The following is a 19,077-nucleotide window of genomic DNA, read 5'->3' on the forward strand; positions in this document are numbered from 1 at the left end:
TTTGAGATAGAGTCTTGCTTTGTTGCCCAGGCTGGAATACAGTGGTACATTCATTATTCATGGAGCCCTGACTTCCTGGGCTCAAGTAATCCTCCTGCCTCAGCCTCCTGGGTAGCTAGGACTACACTACAGCTGACTAAGTTAAAAAATATTTTTGTAGGCTAGGTGCGGTGGCTTATGCTTGTAATCCCAACACTTTGGGAGGCTGAGGTGGGTGGATCACCTGAGGTCAGGAGTTCGAGACCAGCCTGACCAACATGGAGAAACCCTGTCTCCACTAAAAATACAAAATTAGTCAGGCGTGGTGGCTCATGCCTGTAATCCCAGCTGCTCCAGAGGCTGAGGCAGGAGAATGGCTTGAACCCGGGAGGTGGAGGTTGCTGTGAGCCGAGATCACGCCATTGCACTCCAGCCAGGGCAACAAGAGCGAAACTCCGTCTCGCTCTATAAAATATATATATAATATATTAATTTTATATATAAAAATATATTATATATAATATATAAATTTTATATATTATATATAAATTATAATATATATAAAATATATAATATATAAATTATATATAATATATGATACATATATATTTTATATATTATATATCTACATAAATATATATTTATATATTATATATATTTATAATATATATAATATATAAATATATATTTTATATATATGTAAAGACCTTGTCTTTACGACAAACTATTTTTTTGTAAAGATTTGCATGTTGCCCAGGCTGCTCTCAAACTCCTGGCCTTAAGCCTCCTTCCTCAGCCTCCCAAAGTGCTGGGATTACAGGCCTGAGCCACCATCCCTGGCCCCATACTGCATTATAAATACTATAATACCTATAATTTATTTTATACTATGTAGTTCTAAGGTATAATTATATAACATACAAAACAATATATAACATGGAACATAAACATATATAGTATATATTACTTACATGCAGTATGTTAAAACTTAATTAGCAGATGTGTTGTGTGTGTCTGTGTGTGTACACAACTGGAATCATACCATCCGCATCTTGCATTGTGCCCTTTTTCATTTAATATATATTGGAGATCTTTACAAGTCAGAACATATAGATCTAACTCATTTTTTTCATGGCTATATGGTATTCCATTGAATGTATTTTTCATAATTTCACAGGTTCTTTATTGAGGGACACGTAGGTCGTTAGTCTTTTACCATATTCTTTTTTTTTGAGACGAAGTCTCGCTCTTGTCCCCCAGGCTGGAATGCGACGGCGTGGTCTCAGCTCACTGCAACCTCCGCATCCCGGGTTCAAGCGATTCTCCTGCCTCGGCTCCCCTAGTAGCTGGGATTACAGGCGCCTGCCACCACGCCCAGCTAATTTTTGTATTTTTAGTAGAGACGGGGTTTTACCACGTTGGCCAGGCTGGTCTAGAACTCCTGACCTCAGGTGATCCACCTGCCTCAGCCTCCCAAAGTGCCGGGATTACAGGCATGAGCCACCGCGACCGGCAGTCTTTTACCATTTGCAAACAATATTGCAATCAACATTTAAAAATGTGGATCTTTACATATTTTTGCCAGGATATCTGTAGGGTACATTTCTAGAAGTAGAATTGCTAGGTCAAGGAGTAGATAAAATACATTTAAACATTTTGATAGCTGTTACCAAGTTGCTCTTTGATGAAATTGTACCAATTCTCACTCCTACGAACAATGAGAGTGTTCCATTCTCTAAAACGTTTCAGATATTTGACAAGATAAAAATTAGCACCTGGTTTAATTTGCTTTTTTTTTTTTTTTTTTTTTTGAGACGAAGTCTCGCTTTGTCAGCCAGGCTGGAGTGCAGTATCGCGATCTCAGTTCACGGCAACCTCCGCCTGCCAGGTTCAAGCGATTCTCCTGCTTCAGCCTCCTTAGAAGCTGGGATGTAATCCCAGCCTGTAGGTGCCCGCCACCACACCGAGCTAATTTTTGTATTTTTAGTAGACACAGGGTTTTGCCATGTTGGCCAGGCTGGTATCGAACTTCTGGCCTCAACTGATCCAGGCACCTCGGCCTCCCAAACTGCTGGGATTACAGATGTGAGCCACTGTGTCTGGCCCAAACTATTTTAATGTAATGTAATGTAATGTAATTTTCTGGAGACGGAGTCTCGCTGGGTTACCCAGGCTGGAGTGCAGTGGTGCGATTTCGGCTCACTGCAACCTCCTCCTCTCGGGTTAAAGTGATTCTCCTGCCTCAGCCTCCCGAGTAGCTGGGATTATATAGGCGTGTGCCACCACGCCTGGCTAATGTTTTTGTGTTTTTAGTAGAAACAGGGTTTCACCATGTTGGCCACGCTGGCCACATTGTTCTTTTTTTTTTTTTGAGACGGAGTCTCGCTCTGTCGCCCAGGCTGGAGTGCAGTGGTGCGATCTCGGCTCACTGCAAGCTCCGCCTCCCAGGTTCACGCCATTCTCCTGCCTCAGCCTCCGGAGTAGCTGGGACTACAGGCGTCCGCCACCACGCCCGGCTAATTTTTTGTATTTTTAGTAGAGACGGGATTTCACCGTGTTAGTCAGGATGGTCTCGATATCCTGACCTCGTGATCCGCCCGCCTCGGCCTCCCAAAGTGCTGGGATTACAGGCGTGAGTCACCGCGCTCGGCCTTTTTTTTTTTTTTTTTTTTTTTTAATTGAGACGGAGTCTCGCTCTGTCGCCCAGGCTGGAGTGCAGTGGTGCAATCTCTGCTCACTGCAACCCCGCCTCCCGGGTTCCAGCGATTCTCCTGCCTCAGCCTCCCGGGTAGCTGGGATTACAGGCGCCCGCCACCACGCCCGGCTAATTTTTGTATTTTTAGTAGAGACGGAGTTTCGCTATGTTGGCCAGGCTGGTCTCGAACTCCTGGCCTGAGGTGATCCACCCGCCTCGACCTCCCAAAATGCTGGGATTACAGGCGTGAGCCACCTCCCCCAGCTCCTTGCTTTCTATTTCTACTGGGCAGTGCTGCTCAGTAACCATGCCAGTCCCGTCCCCGCCTCTATGCGCTGGGATTCCGCAGCCAGAATACTTACTTACATCCCTGGGGCCCCAAGGGGCTCACTAAACCACGTGCCTTGTCCAGGTCGCGTTTTTTTGTTTTTGTTTGTTTGGTTTTTTCCTCCTGGTCTTGTCCTTTGTAAAGCCTTAGAACAGTCGTTAAACAACCCAGCAAATATGCAATTCGCGTTTTCAGTAAATTTATCCAAACCGCATTCCATTCCTTACCCTCCTGCTTCTGCGCAGACAAGCGCCCTTGATGACGTTTGTCCCACGTCGCTCTCCGTTCGCTCCCAGGCTTCTCTGCGCGTGCGCCTCCTCACACGCCTGCAGGTATGGCGTTCTGGTGTCAGCGTGACAGCTATGCCCGAGAGGTACGGCGTCACGGCGAGGCACTTGAGACTGCCGGGCCGGCAAGGCGGTTTGGGGAAGAGGGCGCCACGTGTAGGGAGTGCCAACATGGGATTCTGTCCTGGTGTGGAGAGGGCTAGGGCTGGGGTCGGGGCTTATTCTCTCATCCCTCTCTGTTCAGTTCACCACCACCGTGGTCTCCTGCTGTCCCGCGGAGCTGCAGACTGAAGGGAGCAACGGCAAGAAAGAAGTGCTGAGCGGTTTCCAAGTGGTGCTGGAAGACACAGTGCTTTTCCCTGAGGGCGGGGGACAGGTACCAAAACGATCTCTTCCCAGGAAGCCCCCAGTTTCTTTGTGCTCAGGCAGAAATGCTCTCCTGCCCCTTTTTTTCTCAGCCATAATGAATTCAGATGAGCTTTAGTTTAATTCATTTTGTTATTCATTTAATAAGTATTTATCAGCAATTGCTTATCTAGACATAACATATGCTAGATATTATTCCAGGCTGTAAGGATAACCGGTGAACAACACAGTGCCTTTATATACGTGGAATGTTTATTGAAGACAACTGTGTGTGCTAGGTATAATAAGTAATAAACAAAAACCAAGTAAAGGGAAAGAGAGTGATGGGATGCTTGTCTAGATGAAGGGTAAGTTATTTCAGTAGAGACCTAAACGAAGTGAGGGGGTGAGTCTTTGCAATTATCTAGTGGTGCTGGGGGGCAGAGGGAGTATTCAGGCAGGTAGAATAGCAGGTGCAAAGGCCCCAAGGAAGGAATTAGCTTCGAGTGTTAGGGACTGAAAAAGATGTTCCTGAAGGAGTTCAGGTGAGATAGACGGGTTACAGTAGTACAGCAGAGAGCATATTTATCAGTGCTGTGATGAGGACTAGGTACAACATGAGCGCAAGTGAGGTACATTGTGAAGATGGAAGAGGAGGATAATAACACCAAAGGTGGGCATTATGAGAAAGGCTTTTCTTTCTTTTCTTTTCTTTCTTTCTTTTTTTTTTTTTTGAGACGGAATCTCTCGCTGTCATCAGGCTGAAGTGCAGTGGCATGATCTCGGCTCTGCAACCTCCGCCTCCTGGGTTCAAGTGATTCTCCTGTCTCAGCCTCCCAAGTAGCCTGACCAACATGATGAAACCTTGTCTCTACTAAAAATATAAAAATTAACCAGGCATACTGGCAGGCGCCTGTAGTCCCAGCTACTCGGGAGGCTGAGGCATGAGAATCACTTGAACCGGGAGGCTGAAGTTGCAGTGAGCCAAGATTGTGCCACTGCACTTCAGCGTGGGGGACAGAACAAGACTCTGTCTCAAAAGAAAAAAAAAAGGTATATTAAGGTGTGTGGGCAGCGAACCATGCAGGTTATTTTCTTTCTTTTTTATTTTTAAGAGACAGGATCTTGCTATGTCATCCAGGCTGGAGTGCAGTGGCCTGATCTAGCTCACTGCAGCCTCGAACTCCCAGGCTCAAGCAATCCTCCTGTTTTAGCCTCTCCAGTAGTGGGGACTACAGGCGCACAACCAACATGCTTGGCTGCTTTTTTGTAGAGATGAGGTCTCACTTTATTGCCCAGGCTGATCTTGAGCTCCTGGCCTCAAACAGTCCTCCCACCTTGGCCTCCCAAAGGCTGGGCCTACAGGTGTGAGCCACTGCCCTGGCCTCCACTCAGTAAATAAGTGACATGAGAGAACATGTTCAGTAGACTTGGTATTGAGAAAGTTCCAATTTCATATCAGTCATTATTATGGTGATTTTCCCAGTATGAAGATTTCCCTGATCTGCTGAAGGAAAACCTGTGACCTCAAGTATCCATAGAAGGTCTCATTTTAGACAGCATTTCTTTCAGGAAGTCTTTTTTTGATTCCCCAAGACTGTTAGGTCTCTTTCCTTTGAGGTTCTCTAGCGTCATATACTTTTTCGTATTATGGCATGTTATAGGTCATATTGCAATTGTCTGTTTTCCAGCCTCTGTTCTCTAGACTCTTAAGTTCCATGAGGTACCATATCTTGTTTACATTGTATTCTTGGGCTGGCATAGTCTTTTGTAAGCAGTTGGCACTTGAAACGTTTTAAAATGAATGAACTTTTTTTTTTTTTTTTTTTTTTAAGATGGTGTCTTGCTCTGTTGCCAGACTGGAGCGCAGCGGCGTGATCTCGGCTTACTGCAATCTCCGTCTGCCAGGTTCAAGCAATTCCCCTGCCTCAGTCTCCCGAGTAGCTGGGACTACAGGTGTGCACCACCATGCCCAGTTAATTTTTTGTATTTTAGTAGAGACGGGGTTTCACCATGTTGGCCAGGATGGTCTCGATCTCCTGACCTTGTGATCCGCCCACCTCGGCCTTCCAAAGTACTGGGATTACAGGTGTGAGCCACTGCACCTGGCCCTTTTTTTTTTTTTTTTAAATGAGACAGTGTCTCACTCTGTCACCCAGGCTGGAGTGTACTGGCGCAATCATAGCACACTGCAGTCTCAACCTTTTGGGCTCAAGTGATTCTCCCACCTCAGCCTCCCAAGTAGCAGGGAGTATCATGGCCAGCTAATTTTTTATTTTTCATAGAGGTGGGGTCTCACTGTGTTGTCCAGTCTGATCTCAAGCGATCCTCCTGCCTTGGTCTCCCAAAGTGGTGGGATTACAGGAATAAGCTACCATGCCCAGCCTAAATGAACATTTTTGAATCTAATTCTAATACCACTGCAAGAGGATGGAGTGGAGGGAGGGAGGAAAAATCAGATCATTTTAGAGACTACTAAAGAATCTAGACTAAGGCAATGAGAGTTGAGGATTAAGATTCTTCGGGTTTTACTAAAATTTTTGTTGCTATAGTTACAATCTTTAATTCTGTTATTCTGAAGATCACAACACATAGGTGTTTAGAATGAAAAGGACTGAGAATCCTCTCATGGAACAAAGTGGACTCATTTCACTTGGCATTGCTTTCTCCCTCTCCCTTAGGGAGCCCAGATTCTGGGTCTCTCACCCTAGAGGGTCTTTGTACCTAGAAGTTAGGGTGAGCCCTGCCTTGCCATTGATTACGTTTACTTATTTCCACCAGCCTGATGACCGTGGTACAATCAATGACATCTCTGTGCTGAGAGTGACTCGCCGTGGGGAACAGGCTGATCATTTCACCCAGACACCCCTGGATCCAGGAAGCCAGGTTCTGGTCCGGGTAGATTGGGAGCGGAGGTTTGACCACATGCAGCAGCATTCAGGTAAAGGCTGGGATGGGGGACATAACACCGGAGCAGTTGCCATGTATGGGGATGCTGTGATGACTGAGACGTAGTTTGGGTTCTCTAGGAGTTAACCTTTTGGAAAAGACAGACTATTCAGAATCAGCTGTAATTCAGGAAGGATGTCCTAAATGTTATAACAGCAACATGAACAACTGAAGTAAAAAAAAGTATTAGAATAACTGCTGGATTTAGGTATTATCAACTTCCCACTCGATATCTCCATCTGGATGTCTCACAGCCTTTTCAAACTCAAAATGTCCAAAATGAAACAAAAAGCCTTCCCCTCCCTCCTGGTCTTTCATTAGCATCCTGTGTGTTCATCGCAGGGCATCAGCATGCACCTAGTCACTCAAGTTCTGGAAGTCATTCCAGATACCTCTTCAGGCATAGACAGCCAGCCAATCACTGAGTCCTGTTGGTTTCTTTTCTTTTTTTTTTTTTTTTTGACACAGAGTTTCGCTCTGTCGCCCAGGCTGGAGTGCAATGGTGCGATCTCGGCTCACTGCAACCTCTGCCTCTCGGGTTCAAGCGATTCTCCTGCCTCAGCCTCCCGAGTAGCTGGGATTATAGGCGCCCACCACCATGCCCAGCTAATTTTGTATTTTTAATAGAGACGGTGTTTCACCATATTGGTCAGGCTGGTCTTGAACTCCTGACCTCAGATGATCCGCCTGCCTTGACCCCGCAAAGTACAGGCATGAGCCACCCCCCCCCCAGCATGTTGGTTTGTTTTCTAAATGTCTGTCCACTTCTTTCCACAGTCACTGTCATCCTAGTCCCAGCTCCTGTCTTCCCCCTGGACCTCTCTAACAGTTTCCTAATTGATTGCCCCACATTCAGTCTGGCTCCTCCGTAGCCCATTCTCCACATAGCACCAGAACAGTATTTTTTTTTTTTTGAGTTGGAGTCTCGCTCTGTCGCCCAGGCTGGAGTGCAATGGCATGATCTCGGCTCACTGCAACCTCACCTCCCGGGTTCGAGTGATCCTCTTGCCTTGGCCTCCCGAGTAGCTGGGATTACAGGTGCGTGCCACCATGCCTGGCTAATTTTTGTATTTTTAGTAGAGACGGTGTTTCACCATGTTGGCCAGGCTGGTCTCGAACTCCAGACCTCATGATCCGCCCGCCTCGGCTTCTCAATGTGCTGGGATTACAGGCGGGAGCCACTGCGCCCAGCTGAACAATCTTAAAAATGAAAATATGGCAGCCAGGTGCGGTGGCTCACGCCTGTAATCCCAGCACTTTGGGAGACCGAGGTGGGCAGATTATGAAGCTAAGAGATCGAGACCATCCTGGCCAACATAATGAAACCCTATCTCTACTAAAAATACAAAAATTAGCCAGGCATGGTGATGCGCACCTGTAGTCCTAGCTGCTCAGGAGGCTGACACAGGAGAATCGCTTTAACCTGGGAGGTGGAGGTTGCAGTGAGCTGAGATCACGCCACTGCACTCCAGCCTGGCGACAGAGCGAGACTCCATCTCAAAAAAAAAAAAAAGAAAAGAAAAATGGCTGGGCACTGTGGCTCACTGCTGTAGTCCTAGCACTCTGGGAGGCTGACACGGGAAGATCGCTTGAGGCTAGGAATTCCATACCAGCCTGAGCAAGATGGTGAAACCCTGTCTCAGAAAATAAATATAGGCTGCTCGCGATGGCTCACGCCTGTAATCCCAGCATTTTGGGAGGCCAAGTCGGACAGATCATGAGGTCAGGCATTTGAGGCCAGGAGTTCGAGACCAGCCTGGCCAACATTGTGAAACCCTGTCTCTACTAAAAACACAAAAATTAGCTGGGCGTGGTGGTGCATGCTTGTAGTCCCAGCCACTCAGGAGGCTGAGGCAGAATTGCTTGAACCCGGGAGCCAGAGGTGGCAGTGAGCTGAGATGGCACCACTGCACGCCAGCCTGGGCAACAGAGCAAGACTCCGTCTCAAAAAAGTAAATATAACTTTTTTTTTTTTTTTTTTTTTTTGAGACAAAATCTCACTCTGTCGCCCAGGCTGGAGTGCAGTGGTGCAGTCTTGGCTCACTGCAACCTCTGCCTACTGGGTTCGAGTGATTCTCCTGCCTCAGCCTCCTGAGTAGCTGGGATTACAGGCACGCACCACCACATCCGGCTAATTTTTGTATTTTTAGTAGAGATGGGGGTTCACCATGTTGGCCAGGCTGGTCTTGAACTCCTGACCTTGTGATCTGCTCGCCTCGGCCTCCCAAAGTGCTGGGATTACAGGCTTGAGCCACCGCACCCGGCATAAATAAATATAAGTTAAAGTGGAAATGTAAACAAGAAAAATAAAAACAGACTGAGCGCGGTGGCTCATGCCTGTAATCCCAGCACTTTGGGAAGCTGAGGTGGGCAGATCACCTGAGGTCAGGAGTTTGAGACCAACCTGGTCAACATGGTGAAACCCTGACTCTACTAAAAGTACAAAAATTAGGCATGATGGCGTGCACCTGTAATCCCGGCTACTTGGGAGGCTGAGGCAGGAGAATCGCTTGAACCCGAGAGGCAGAGGTTGCAGTGAGCTGAGATTGCACCACTGCACTCCAGCCTGGGTGACAGAGCGATACTCCATCTCAAAATAAATAAATAAATAAATAAATAAATAAATAAATACAAAAATAAATAAAAATAAATATGTAAAATGAAATAAATTTTATTTAATTTTATTTGTTATTTTTATTTTTTTTTTGAGACAGAGTCTCACTTTGTTGCCCAGGCTGGAGTGCCGTGGTGCAATCTTGGCTCACTGCAACTTCCACCCCTGGGATTCAAGCAACTCAGCCTCCTGAGTAGCTGGGATTACAGGTGCATGCCACCACGCCCGGCTAATTTTTGTATTTTTAGTAGAGACGAGGTTTCACCACGTTGTTTCAGGCTGGTCTCAAACTCTTGACCTCATGATCCACCTGCCTTGGCCTCTCAAAGTGCTGGGATTACAGGAGTGAGCCACCGCGCCTGACTGAAATAAATTTTAAAAAATGAAAATATTATGTCACTCCTCTGCTTAAAGCTCTTCAGAGGCTTCCTGTAGGTCTTCGTGTAAAGCCAAACTTTTTACCATGGCATACAAGCTGTATCTGGGTGGCTCTTGTCTACTGCTGTAGCCTCATCTGGTATCCCTTGACCTCTTGCTGGCTGCATCCTGGCCTTGCTTGTCATCTCTGGATTCCTTTGACATGCGCTACTTCTTTCTTCCTTAAGGCCTTTGGCTGTCTTGTTCCCTCTTCCTTGATAGTTCCTCCTCTTTCTCCTTTTCTTCCTCCTCCTCTTCCTCTTCTTTCTCCTCATCATCACTGTTGTCAATCAGGGATGCTGCTGTATCTCTTATGTCAAGCCCTGTGCCTTGCATTTGGTAGGTACTCAATAAATACTTGTTGAATGGATGAATGCTGCATATTGGAACTTAAGTTCACCAGGCACAGTGGCTCACACCTGTAATCCCAGCACTTTGGGAGGCCAAGGCGGGTGGATCACTTGAGGTCAAGAGTTCAAGACCAGCTTGGCCAACGTGGTGAAACCCCATCTCTACTAAAAGTAGAAAAATTAGCCGGGCACGGTGATGCACGTCTATAATCCCAGCTACTCAGGAGGCTGAGGCACGAGAATCGCTTGATCCTGGGAGGCGGAGGCTGCAGTGAGCCCCTGCACTCCAGCCTGGGCAACAGAATGAGACTGTCTCAAAAAAAAAAAAAGGAAGTTAAGTTCAAGTCCAGCCCCTTATAAGTTACATTGCCATGGCAAGTTATTTGATCTCTCTAGGCTTCAGTTTCCTCATCTGTGAAATGGTATCATAAGGCCTCTTGCAGAATTCTCATTGTGATTTTCAATAAAGTATCTAAAGTGTATTACCCAGTGCTTAGCAGGTCTTCAACAAGGAGAATTTCTGTGCTTTTATCATTGTAGCTCATATTTTATCATTGTGGGAGTATGTAGGCTTCTCACTTTTCTCCTGTCTCTGGCTCTCTTTGCTTAGGGCAGCATCTCATCACGGCAGTTGCTGACCATCTATTTAAGCTGAAGACAACATCATGGTGAGTGGGAGGCATAAGACTAACTGTAGGCAGGCCCATCCCAGCACTGGGAGGGAGGCGGAGGTGGGAGAATTGCTTGAGCCGGGGAGATTAAGGCTGTGGTGAGCTGTGATTGCCACCAAACGGCAGCATGGGTGACAGCGAGCCTGTCTCAAAAAAAAAAAAAAAAAAAAGTGGTGAGAGGGTATGCTTGTTCCAGTTTTTAGAGGAAAAGCTTTCAGCTTTTTCTTGTTCAGTAAGATATGTTATATGTGGCCACTGTACTTCTGACAGGGAGTTAGGGAGATTTCGGAGTGCGATTGAGCTGGACACCCCCTCTATGACTGCAGAGCAAGTAGCTGCCATTGAGCAGAGCGTCAATGAAAAAATCAGAGATCGGCTGCCTGTGAATGTCCGAGAACTGAGCCTGGATGATCCTGAGGTGGAGCAGGTAAGGGTAGAGCCAGAGGGATGGTTTCTGCGGAATGATTCCTCATCAGATTCAGACAGTCCCTCCCCTCTCCTTGAGTCCAGGTGAGTGGCCGGGGTTTGCCTGATGATCATGCTGGGCCCATTCGGGTTGTTAGCATCGAGGGCGTTGATTCCAACATGTGCTGTGGGACCCATGTGAGCAATCTCAGTGACCTTCAGGTAAGTGAGGAACGGCTGTGGAGTGGCTGAGAAGAGGGATTGGGGGAGAGGGGATCACATGGGGCTGGGAGTGGGAGAGGGGGATAATCGAGGAGTCCTAAGTGAAATCTCCCCTTCACTGTTTCAGAGCTGAGGAACAGATAGGTTTCTCCTGCCTTCAGGTTCTAGGATCCGCTGTGGTTTATGCACGTGCACACGTGTGTGTGTGTGTTACCCCCTTGCCTCATGTAGGTCATTAAGATTCTGGGCACTGAGAAGGGGAAAAAGAACAGAACCAACCTGATATTTCTGGCTGGGAACCGGGTGCTGAAGTGGATGGAGAGAAGTCATGGAACTGAAAAAGCACTGACTGCTCTTCTTAAGTATGCCTGTTTCAGTACCTTCGATTACCTCCCATTTCTGAGATTTTCGACATAATCTCTTACCTCTGGGAGATAAGATGCAATCGTAAATGATAAAGTGCGGCCAGGCGTGGTGGCTCACGTCTGTAATCCCAGCACTTTGGGAGGCCGAGGCGGGCGGATCACGAGATCAGGAGATCAAGACCTTCCTGGCTAACACCGTGAAACCCCGTCTCTACTAAAAATACAAAAAGAACTTAGCCAGGCATGGTGGCGGGCGCCTGTAGTCCCAGCTACTCAAGAGGCTGAGGCAGGAGAATGGCGTGAACCCGGGAGGTGGAGCTTGCAGTGAGCCAAGATCGTGCCACTGCACTCCAGCCTGGGTGATAGAGCAAGACTCTGTCTCAAAAAAAAAAAAAAAAAAAAGATCAAGTGCTTTGGATAGTAAATCAGAACCACGAAAAGTGGTTAATTCCTTTGTATGTTTTCTCTCAGTTGCCTAAGAGACCTCCTCAGAATATCTCCTGGTCCCTGACTGCAGGGAGGCACCATAGCAAGAAGGAAATTATTGATTTATGTCCCCAACATCAGAAACGACTGGGAAGCTGTGCAGGTCTCCTCTGACCTTTCTCTTTCAGGTGTGGAGCAGAGGATCATGTGGAAGCAGTGAAAAAGCTCCAGAACTCCACCAAGATCCTGCAGAAGGTGATTTATTCCATGGAGGGTAGAGAGGGCATGGGCCCTGCCTAGGATAGGCTCTGCAGACTTGGTCTTCTGCCTAAACAGATGTGTAGTTTGTCAAAGTGGAAGTGAGGGGAGAATGAGGTGGAGGGAAGCTGATACTCTCTATTGTTATCCTTTCCATTTATCTACTGAGTTACCATATCCATTTCAGAATAACCTGAATCTGCTCAGAGACCTGGCTGTGCACATTGCCCATAGCCTCAGGAACAGTCCAGACTGGGGAGGTGTGGTCGTATTACACAGGTGAGAAATTAGGAGCTGGACACAAGGAAGGGGAACTGTGTTGGGCTTAGGGCTCAGTGTCTTCTCTATATGCAATGTACAGTGGGAGGTGGATTGCTCACTGGTATTCTCAAGGTTGAGTAGATCCTAAGAAATATGTTACTGGCCGGGCGCGGTGGCTCACGCCTGTAATCCCAGCACTTTGGGAGGCTGAGGCGGGTGGATCACAAGGTCAGGAGTTCGAAACCAGCCTGGCCAGCATGGTGAAACCCCTTCTCTACTAAAAGTACAAAAATTAGCCAGGCATGGTAGTATGCGCCTGTAGTCCCAGCTACTCAGGAGGCTGAGGCAGGAGAATCACTTGAACCCGGGAGGCAGAGGTTGTGGTGAGTGGAGATCACGCCACAGCACTCCAGCCTGGACCAACAGAGTGAGACCCCATCTCAAAAAAATAAAAAAAAAAAAAGAAATATGTTACATACCAGGCCTCCTGGGTTTGATATTAACATATTTACTGTAACTCTGTATCTTTTGTTTTTTGTTTTTTTTTTGAGATGGAGTCTTAGTGTGTCTGGAGTGCAGTGGCATGATCTCGGCTCAATGTAACCTGTGCCTCCTGGGTTCAAGCGGTTCTCGTGCTTCAGCCTCCCGAGTAGCTGGGGGATCACAGGCATGTGCCACCACACCAGGCTAACTTTTGTATTTTTGGTAGAGCTGGGGTTTCCCCATGTTGGCCAGGCTGGTTTTGAACTCCTGACCTCAAGCAATCTGCCCACCTTGGCCTCCCAAAGTGCTAAGATTACAGGTGTGAGCCACTGTGTCCAGCCTGTATCTTTCTTTAGGACTGTCCCCTACCTCCTTTACTCTCTAACAGATTTCTGCTTATCCTGGTGAATCCTATTTAAGGGAGATGGAAACAAACCTGGAGGTTGATTACAAACTGCAGAGGCTGAGAAGGGCAGCTTGCTGGCTTTCAGCCAGTACTCTCTCTTGGCTAAGGGATATGGGACTTTATGTGTACATAGGCAGCAAGGCCAGCCTCAGAAGGAGGGGCCAGGCTTCCTGCAGTTTCACAGCCACTCCAACCTGGGTCTCATGTCTGTGTCCTTTGTTGTAGGAAGGAGGGTGATTCAGAGTTCATGAATATCATTGCCAATGAGATTGGGTCAGAGGTAAGAGGAGCATGAGATTCTCTACCCCAGCCTGGATAGAGACCTAGGGAGACATAAGTGAGGGGCGCTAGTTTAGCCAAAGTCCCTCCACATGAACACATGAGGAGGAGGAAATAGCCATTCATTCAATACTGTTTTCTTTTTTTTTTTTTTTTTGAGACGGAGTCTCGCTCTGTCGCCCAGGCTGGAGTGCAGTGGCGCGATCTCGGCTCACTGCAAGCTCCGCCTCCCGGGTTCACGCCATTCTCCTGCCTCAGCCTCCTGAGTAGCTGGGACTACAGGCGCCCGCTACCACGCCCGGCTAATTTTTTGTATTTTTAGTAGAGACGGGGTTTCACCGTGTTAGCCAGGATGGTCTCGATCTCCTGACCTCGTGATCCGCCCGCCTCGGCCTCCCAAAGTGCTGGGATTACAGGCGTGAGCCACCACGCCCGGCCTGTTTTCTTAGTACTAGCTATATGCCAAGCTCTGTTTTAGGTGTTGAGCTAGATCTATGTTATTGCTCTTTCTGGGGCTGTGATGTTTATTAACTTCTGAGCTCCTTTCATCAGAGCTCTAGCTCCTCAAAGCCATTCAGGTTTATGTGTGCTGGGGATCCAATATTAGAAATATATCAGTGGGCTGGTCGTGGTGGCTCACGCACTTTGGGAGGCCACGGTGGGTGGATCACTTAAGATCAGGAGACCAGCCTAGCCAACATGGTGAAACCCCATCTCTACTAAAAATAGAAAAATCAGGCCAGGCATGGTGGCTCACGCCTGTAATCCCAGCACTTTGGGAGGCTGAGGCGGGTGGATTGCCTCAGCTCAGGAGTTCGAGACCACCCTGGGCAACATGGTAAAACCCTATCTCTACTAAAATACAAAAAATTAGCCAGGCGTGGTGGCATGCGCCTGTAATCCCAGCTACTCGGGAGGCTGAGGCATGAGAATCTCTTGAGCCTGGTAGGCAGAGGTTGCAGTGAGCTGAGATTGTGCCACAGCACTCTAGCTTGGGCTACAGAGTGAGATTCTGTCTCAAAACAAAAGACAAAAATTTGCTGGGTGTGGTGGCAGGTGCCTGTAGACCAAGCTACTTGGGAGGTTGAGGCAGGAGAATTGCTTGAACCCTGGAGGCTGAGGTTGCAGTGAGCCGAGATTGCGCCACTGCACTCCAGCCTGGGCAACACAGACTGTCTCCAAAAAAAAAAAAAGAATGGTAAATACAGGAGTGGGCAAGCCCCTTTGAAAGCCATCCCCATCCATTTTCCTCTTCCTCTGGCTTTACTTACTCTTCCCACTCCTGATGGTCTCTAGCCTAGAGATTTCCAGGTCTTTTGTTTGTTTGTTTGTTTGTTTGTTTGTTTTTTTCAGAGACAGAGTCTTGCTCTGTCACCCAGGCTGGAGTACAGTGGCGTGATTATGGCTCACTGCAGTCTTGAATTCCTGGGCTCAAGCAGTCCTCCCACGTCAGCCTCCTGAGTAGTTGGGACTGCAAGCATGAGCCACCATGCCCCACTATCTCTTTTGTATTTACTCCAGAACCCTTCTTTGGAATGCCTACTGTGGGTAAAGCATTGTGTATCTCTCTTTTCATAATTCTTCTGTATAGACAGAACTGATTCTCAAGAAGCTCATGTTCTAGTCTGGGAGACAAATATGTGTGTCGACATTTATAATTTAGAATGATAGAGTGATGAATGCTAGAGGTGGAGGAGCACACTACCTGAAGGATAGGGAGGTTTCAGGGGAGGGGCCCTTGAAGACTGCTTAGAGGTCATCAGGCAGACAAGGGGCAGAGGCGGCCAGGCAGAGGGAAACCTGGTGGTTTAGGCAGTGGCAGGGAAAGGATGTGTGGTGGGGAAAAGTTTGCAAGAGTGAAACCATGAAAGGCATTTTCTGCTTAGCCAGGATCAGCAGTCTTCTGCTGCCTTCTTAATGTTTCACCTAAGTTCCCATAGTTGCTCTCAAAAAGTTTCTTGGCCCTCGTGGGCCAGTGTGGAGGGGCTGTATCATCATTCATCAGGAGCGTCACTTGGTGGTTTAGGGGGAAATAATCTATTCTTAAGATTGAAGAGAGTGCAGGATTTGGGGGGTTGACTCTACATCCTTCAGTATCAGGGCTTATCTCCTTGTCTTACCTCCTAGGAGACCCTCCTGTTCTTAACCGTGGGCGATGAGAAAGGTGCTGGACTCTTCTTACTGGCAGGGCCACCTGCGTCTGTGGAGACCCTGGGGCCCAGGTAATTCTATGTGGACTCTCTTGCACATGTAGTAGAGCCTGTATCCTACAAATACATTCCTTTACTGAGTCAAAGGACCATCACATCTGCGATCTCATTTAATTCACATCATGGGCATGTGAGGTGGGCTGAGCAGAGATAATTATTACTACTGTCATTTCCAGTTTGACAGATGAAGGTCTTTTGGCTCTACATCTCACATGTATGTTTTTGTTTTTGTTTTTATGAAATGTGTTTGTTTTTGTTTTTTGAGATGGAGTCTTAGTCTGTTGCCCAGGCTGGAGAGCCCAGGCTACTCAGCTCACTGCAGCCACCACCTCCCAGGTTTAAGCAATTTTCCTGCCTCAGCCACTCAAGTAGCTGGGATTACAGGTGCACGTCACCATACCCGGCCAATTTTTTGTATTTTTAGTACAGATAGGGTTTCACCATGTTGGCCAGGCTGGTCTCGAACTCCTGACCTCAAGTGATCCACCTGCCTTGCCCTCCCAAAGTGCTGGGATTACAGGTGCTCACCCTGCTCTCTGGAGATTAACATAATTTATCTAGCCCAATTCATAGACACTGATGTTGTTTCCAGTTATTCACTCTTATGTGATGATGGTACATATATCTTTGTGCATATGTGCAAGTGTTTTTTTGAGACAAAGTTTCACTCTTGTTGCCCAGGCTGGAGTGCAATGGCACCATCTCGGCTCACTGCAACCTCTGCCTCCCGGGTTCAAGCAATTCTCCTGTCTCAGCCTCCTGAGTAGCTGGGATTATGGCGCATACCACCACGCCTGGCTGATTTTTGTATTTTTAGTAGAGACGGGGTTTCATCCTATTGGTCAGGCTGGTCTTGAAGTCCTGACCTCAGGTGATCCACCCACTTTGGCCTCCCAAAGTGCTGGGATTACAGGTGTGAACCACCATGCCCAGCCTATGTGCAAGTGTTTTTAAGAAAGATTCCCAGAAGTCATCTACTCTTCTTATCCCTCTCCCAGTCCCTGGAAAAAGACTCAGAGCTGCCCTTGTTTTTTTTTGTGACTTTTCCCTCAAAGTCTCCCTGACTATACCTCTGTTCCCCAGGGTGGCTGAGGTCCTGGAAGGCAAAGGAGCAGGGAAGAAAGGCCGTTTTCAGGGCAAGGCCACCAAGATGAGCCGGCGGATGGAGGCGCAGGCGCTTCTCCAGGACTACATCAGCACGCAGAGTGCTAAGGAGTGAGGGCTTAGGGCACTCACCTCCTGTTTCCACAGGAATCTTTTGGTCAATAAAATAGATTGACTCAGAATGGTTGCGCTACCACTTGTATTTATATGACTAATTCATACTGTATACTCCATTGTGCTTGTGTGGTTACTTTCCGTTTGTAAATAGATAATTTTCTAATTTAGTTCATGCACTGTAATGTTTAGAAGGTGGTGGATTAATTTATACCAAACCTTGTGCTTTTGCACTCAGTTGGATAAGAAATGAACATCTGATCAGCTGAGTCCACTGCTCTCATATTTTTGTTATAATCCACAAAGGCACACGGCTTTTTCCTGCCCCTACTGCCCCACCCCCTGAGATGGACTCTTGCTTTGTTGCCCAGGCTGGATATAGTGGTGTGATCTCAGCTCACTGCAACCTCTGCCTCCCGGGTTGAAGGGATTTTCCTGCCTCAGCCTCCAGAGTAGCCAGGATTACAGGTGTGTGCCACCATGCCTGGCTGATTTTTTTGTTTTTGTTTTTTGTTTTTTGTTTTTGTTTGAGATGGAGTCTCGCTCTGTCACCAGGCTGGAGTGCGGTGTTGCAATCTCGGCTCACTGCAACCTCTACCTCCCAGGTTCAAACTAATCTCCTGCCTCAGCCTCCCGAGTAGCTGGAACTACAGGCTCGCACCACCATGCCAGCTAATTTTTGTATTTTTAGTAGAGATGGGGTTTCACTATGTTGGCCAGGATGGTCTCCACCTCTTGACCTCGTGATCCACCCACCTTGGCCTCCCAAAGTGTTGGGATTACAGGCATGAGCCACTGTGCCCAGCTGGCTTCTTAGTTTTCTTTCCATTTCTGTTGTCTACTTCAATCACAGTGTCACTGTGGAATGTTGACAGCATTGTCATCTTCTTGGGGTAAGTGCTGCAGTTGCAAGCATCACTGGCGAGTATTCTCAGGGCAAACAGGAAAAGGGTTAAAGTAAGAATCAGAGATTAAGAGGGACGTGTAATGATGAAAAATATAACAGTTCTAAATTTGTATGCATCTAATAACAGCCTCAAAATACATAAAGCAGACATTGACAGATCTCAAGGGAGAAACGGACAAATCTGTAATCAACGGAAGACTTAAGCTCATCTTTCATTAGCGATAGAGCAAATGGAAACATAATATGTATAGGAGCACAGGCTTTGAAGTTTCACAGACCTGGGCAGAAATACTGGATTTGCACATCCAGGAAAGGTGATAAAACAAAGATCCAGTCACAGCTTTAGCTAGAACAAAGATGGTTAAGGCCTAGACAGCCAGGATGAAATAATAGAGGAGAAATACAAAAGCTGACATCCAGGGGAGATAACCTGTGGCTGTGGCTGTGTTCAGCTATTTATTCTTCCGACTCTGAAAGGAACTTTTTTTTTTTTGGAGATAAGAGTCTTGCTCTGCCACCTAGGCCGGAGTGCAGTGGCATGATTTTGGCTCACTGCAACCTCCGCTTCCTGGGTTCAAGCAATTCTTGTGCCTCAGCCACCCAAGTAGCTGGGATTACAGGTGTGTGCTACCAAAAATTTCCTTCAACCCTGCCACTGAGTTACCCAATTTCTTTCTCCAGAATCAATCACTTAATTTTTTTTTTTTAGATGGAGTTTCGCTCTTGTTGCCCAGGCTGGAGTGCAATGGCGCAGTCTCCGCTCACTGCAACCTCCGCCTCCCGAGTTCAAGCAATTCTCCTGCCTCAGCCTACCGAGTAGCTGGGATTATAGGCATGTGCCACCATGCCCGGCTAATTTTGTATTTTTAGTAGAGATGGGGTTTCACCATGTTGGCCAGGCTGGTCTCAAGCTCCTGACCTCAGGTAATCCGCCGGCCTCGGCCTCCCAAAGTGCTGGGATTACAGGCATGAGCCACCGTGCCTGGCTTTTTTTTTTTTTTT

At 47.3% G+C, this 19,077-nt stretch overlaps 1 protein-coding gene across 14 annotated transcripts; it reads left to right on the plus strand.

Annotated features, from left to right (window-relative positions):
• The first annotated feature begins 1,796 nt into the window (after positions 1–1,796).
• On the plus strand, positions 1,797–17,236 carry AARSD1 (alanyl-tRNA synthetase domain containing 1). Of its 14 annotated transcripts, none has more exons than XM_016931746.3 (12): positions 3,164–3,334; positions 3,534–3,665; positions 6,416–6,575; positions 10,575–10,632; positions 10,906–11,062; positions 11,146–11,262; positions 11,494–11,624; positions 12,242–12,308; positions 12,499–12,590; positions 13,687–13,741; positions 15,868–15,962; positions 17,034–17,236. In XM_016931746.3, the coding sequence occupies exons 1-12, from the start codon at positions 3,179–3,181 to the stop codon at positions 17,167–17,169; spliced, it is 1,356 nt and encodes a 451-aa protein (XP_016787235.1). In that variant the 5' UTR covers positions 3,164–3,178; the 3' UTR covers positions 17,170–17,236. The 14 variants fall into 14 exon arrangements, 7 of the variants coding, with proteins under 7 accessions (XP_016787237.2, XP_063654618.1, XP_063654619.1 ...); XM_016931747.2 differs by having other exon boundaries at positions 3,280–3,375; XR_010152838.1 differs by lacking the exon at positions 13,687–13,741 and having other exon boundaries at positions 1,797–3,334; positions 12,099–12,308.
• Positions 17,237–19,077: the final 1,841 nt, after the last annotated feature.

This window comes from Pan troglodytes, chromosome 19 (assembly GCF_028858775.2).
Source record: "Pan troglodytes isolate AG18354 chromosome 19, NHGRI_mPanTro3-v2.0_pri, whole genome shotgun sequence".
NCBI classification, from domain to species: domain Eukaryota; kingdom Metazoa; phylum Chordata; class Mammalia; order Primates; family Hominidae; genus Pan; species Pan troglodytes.

Coding starts and splice junctions, on each gene's coding strand:
- AARSD1 (XM_016931748.4), top strand. CDS start 3,005: ATGCGCTGGGATTCCGCAGCCAGAATACTTACTTACATCCCTGGGGCC. Junction 10,633..10,905: donor AAGCTGAAGACAACATCATG/GTGAGTGGGAGG, acceptor TACTTCTGACAG/GGAGTTAGGGAGATTTCGGA. Junction 15,963..17,033: donor GTGGAGACCCTGGGGCCCAG/GTAATTCTATGT, acceptor TCTGTTCCCCAG/GGTGGCTGAGGTCCTGGAAG.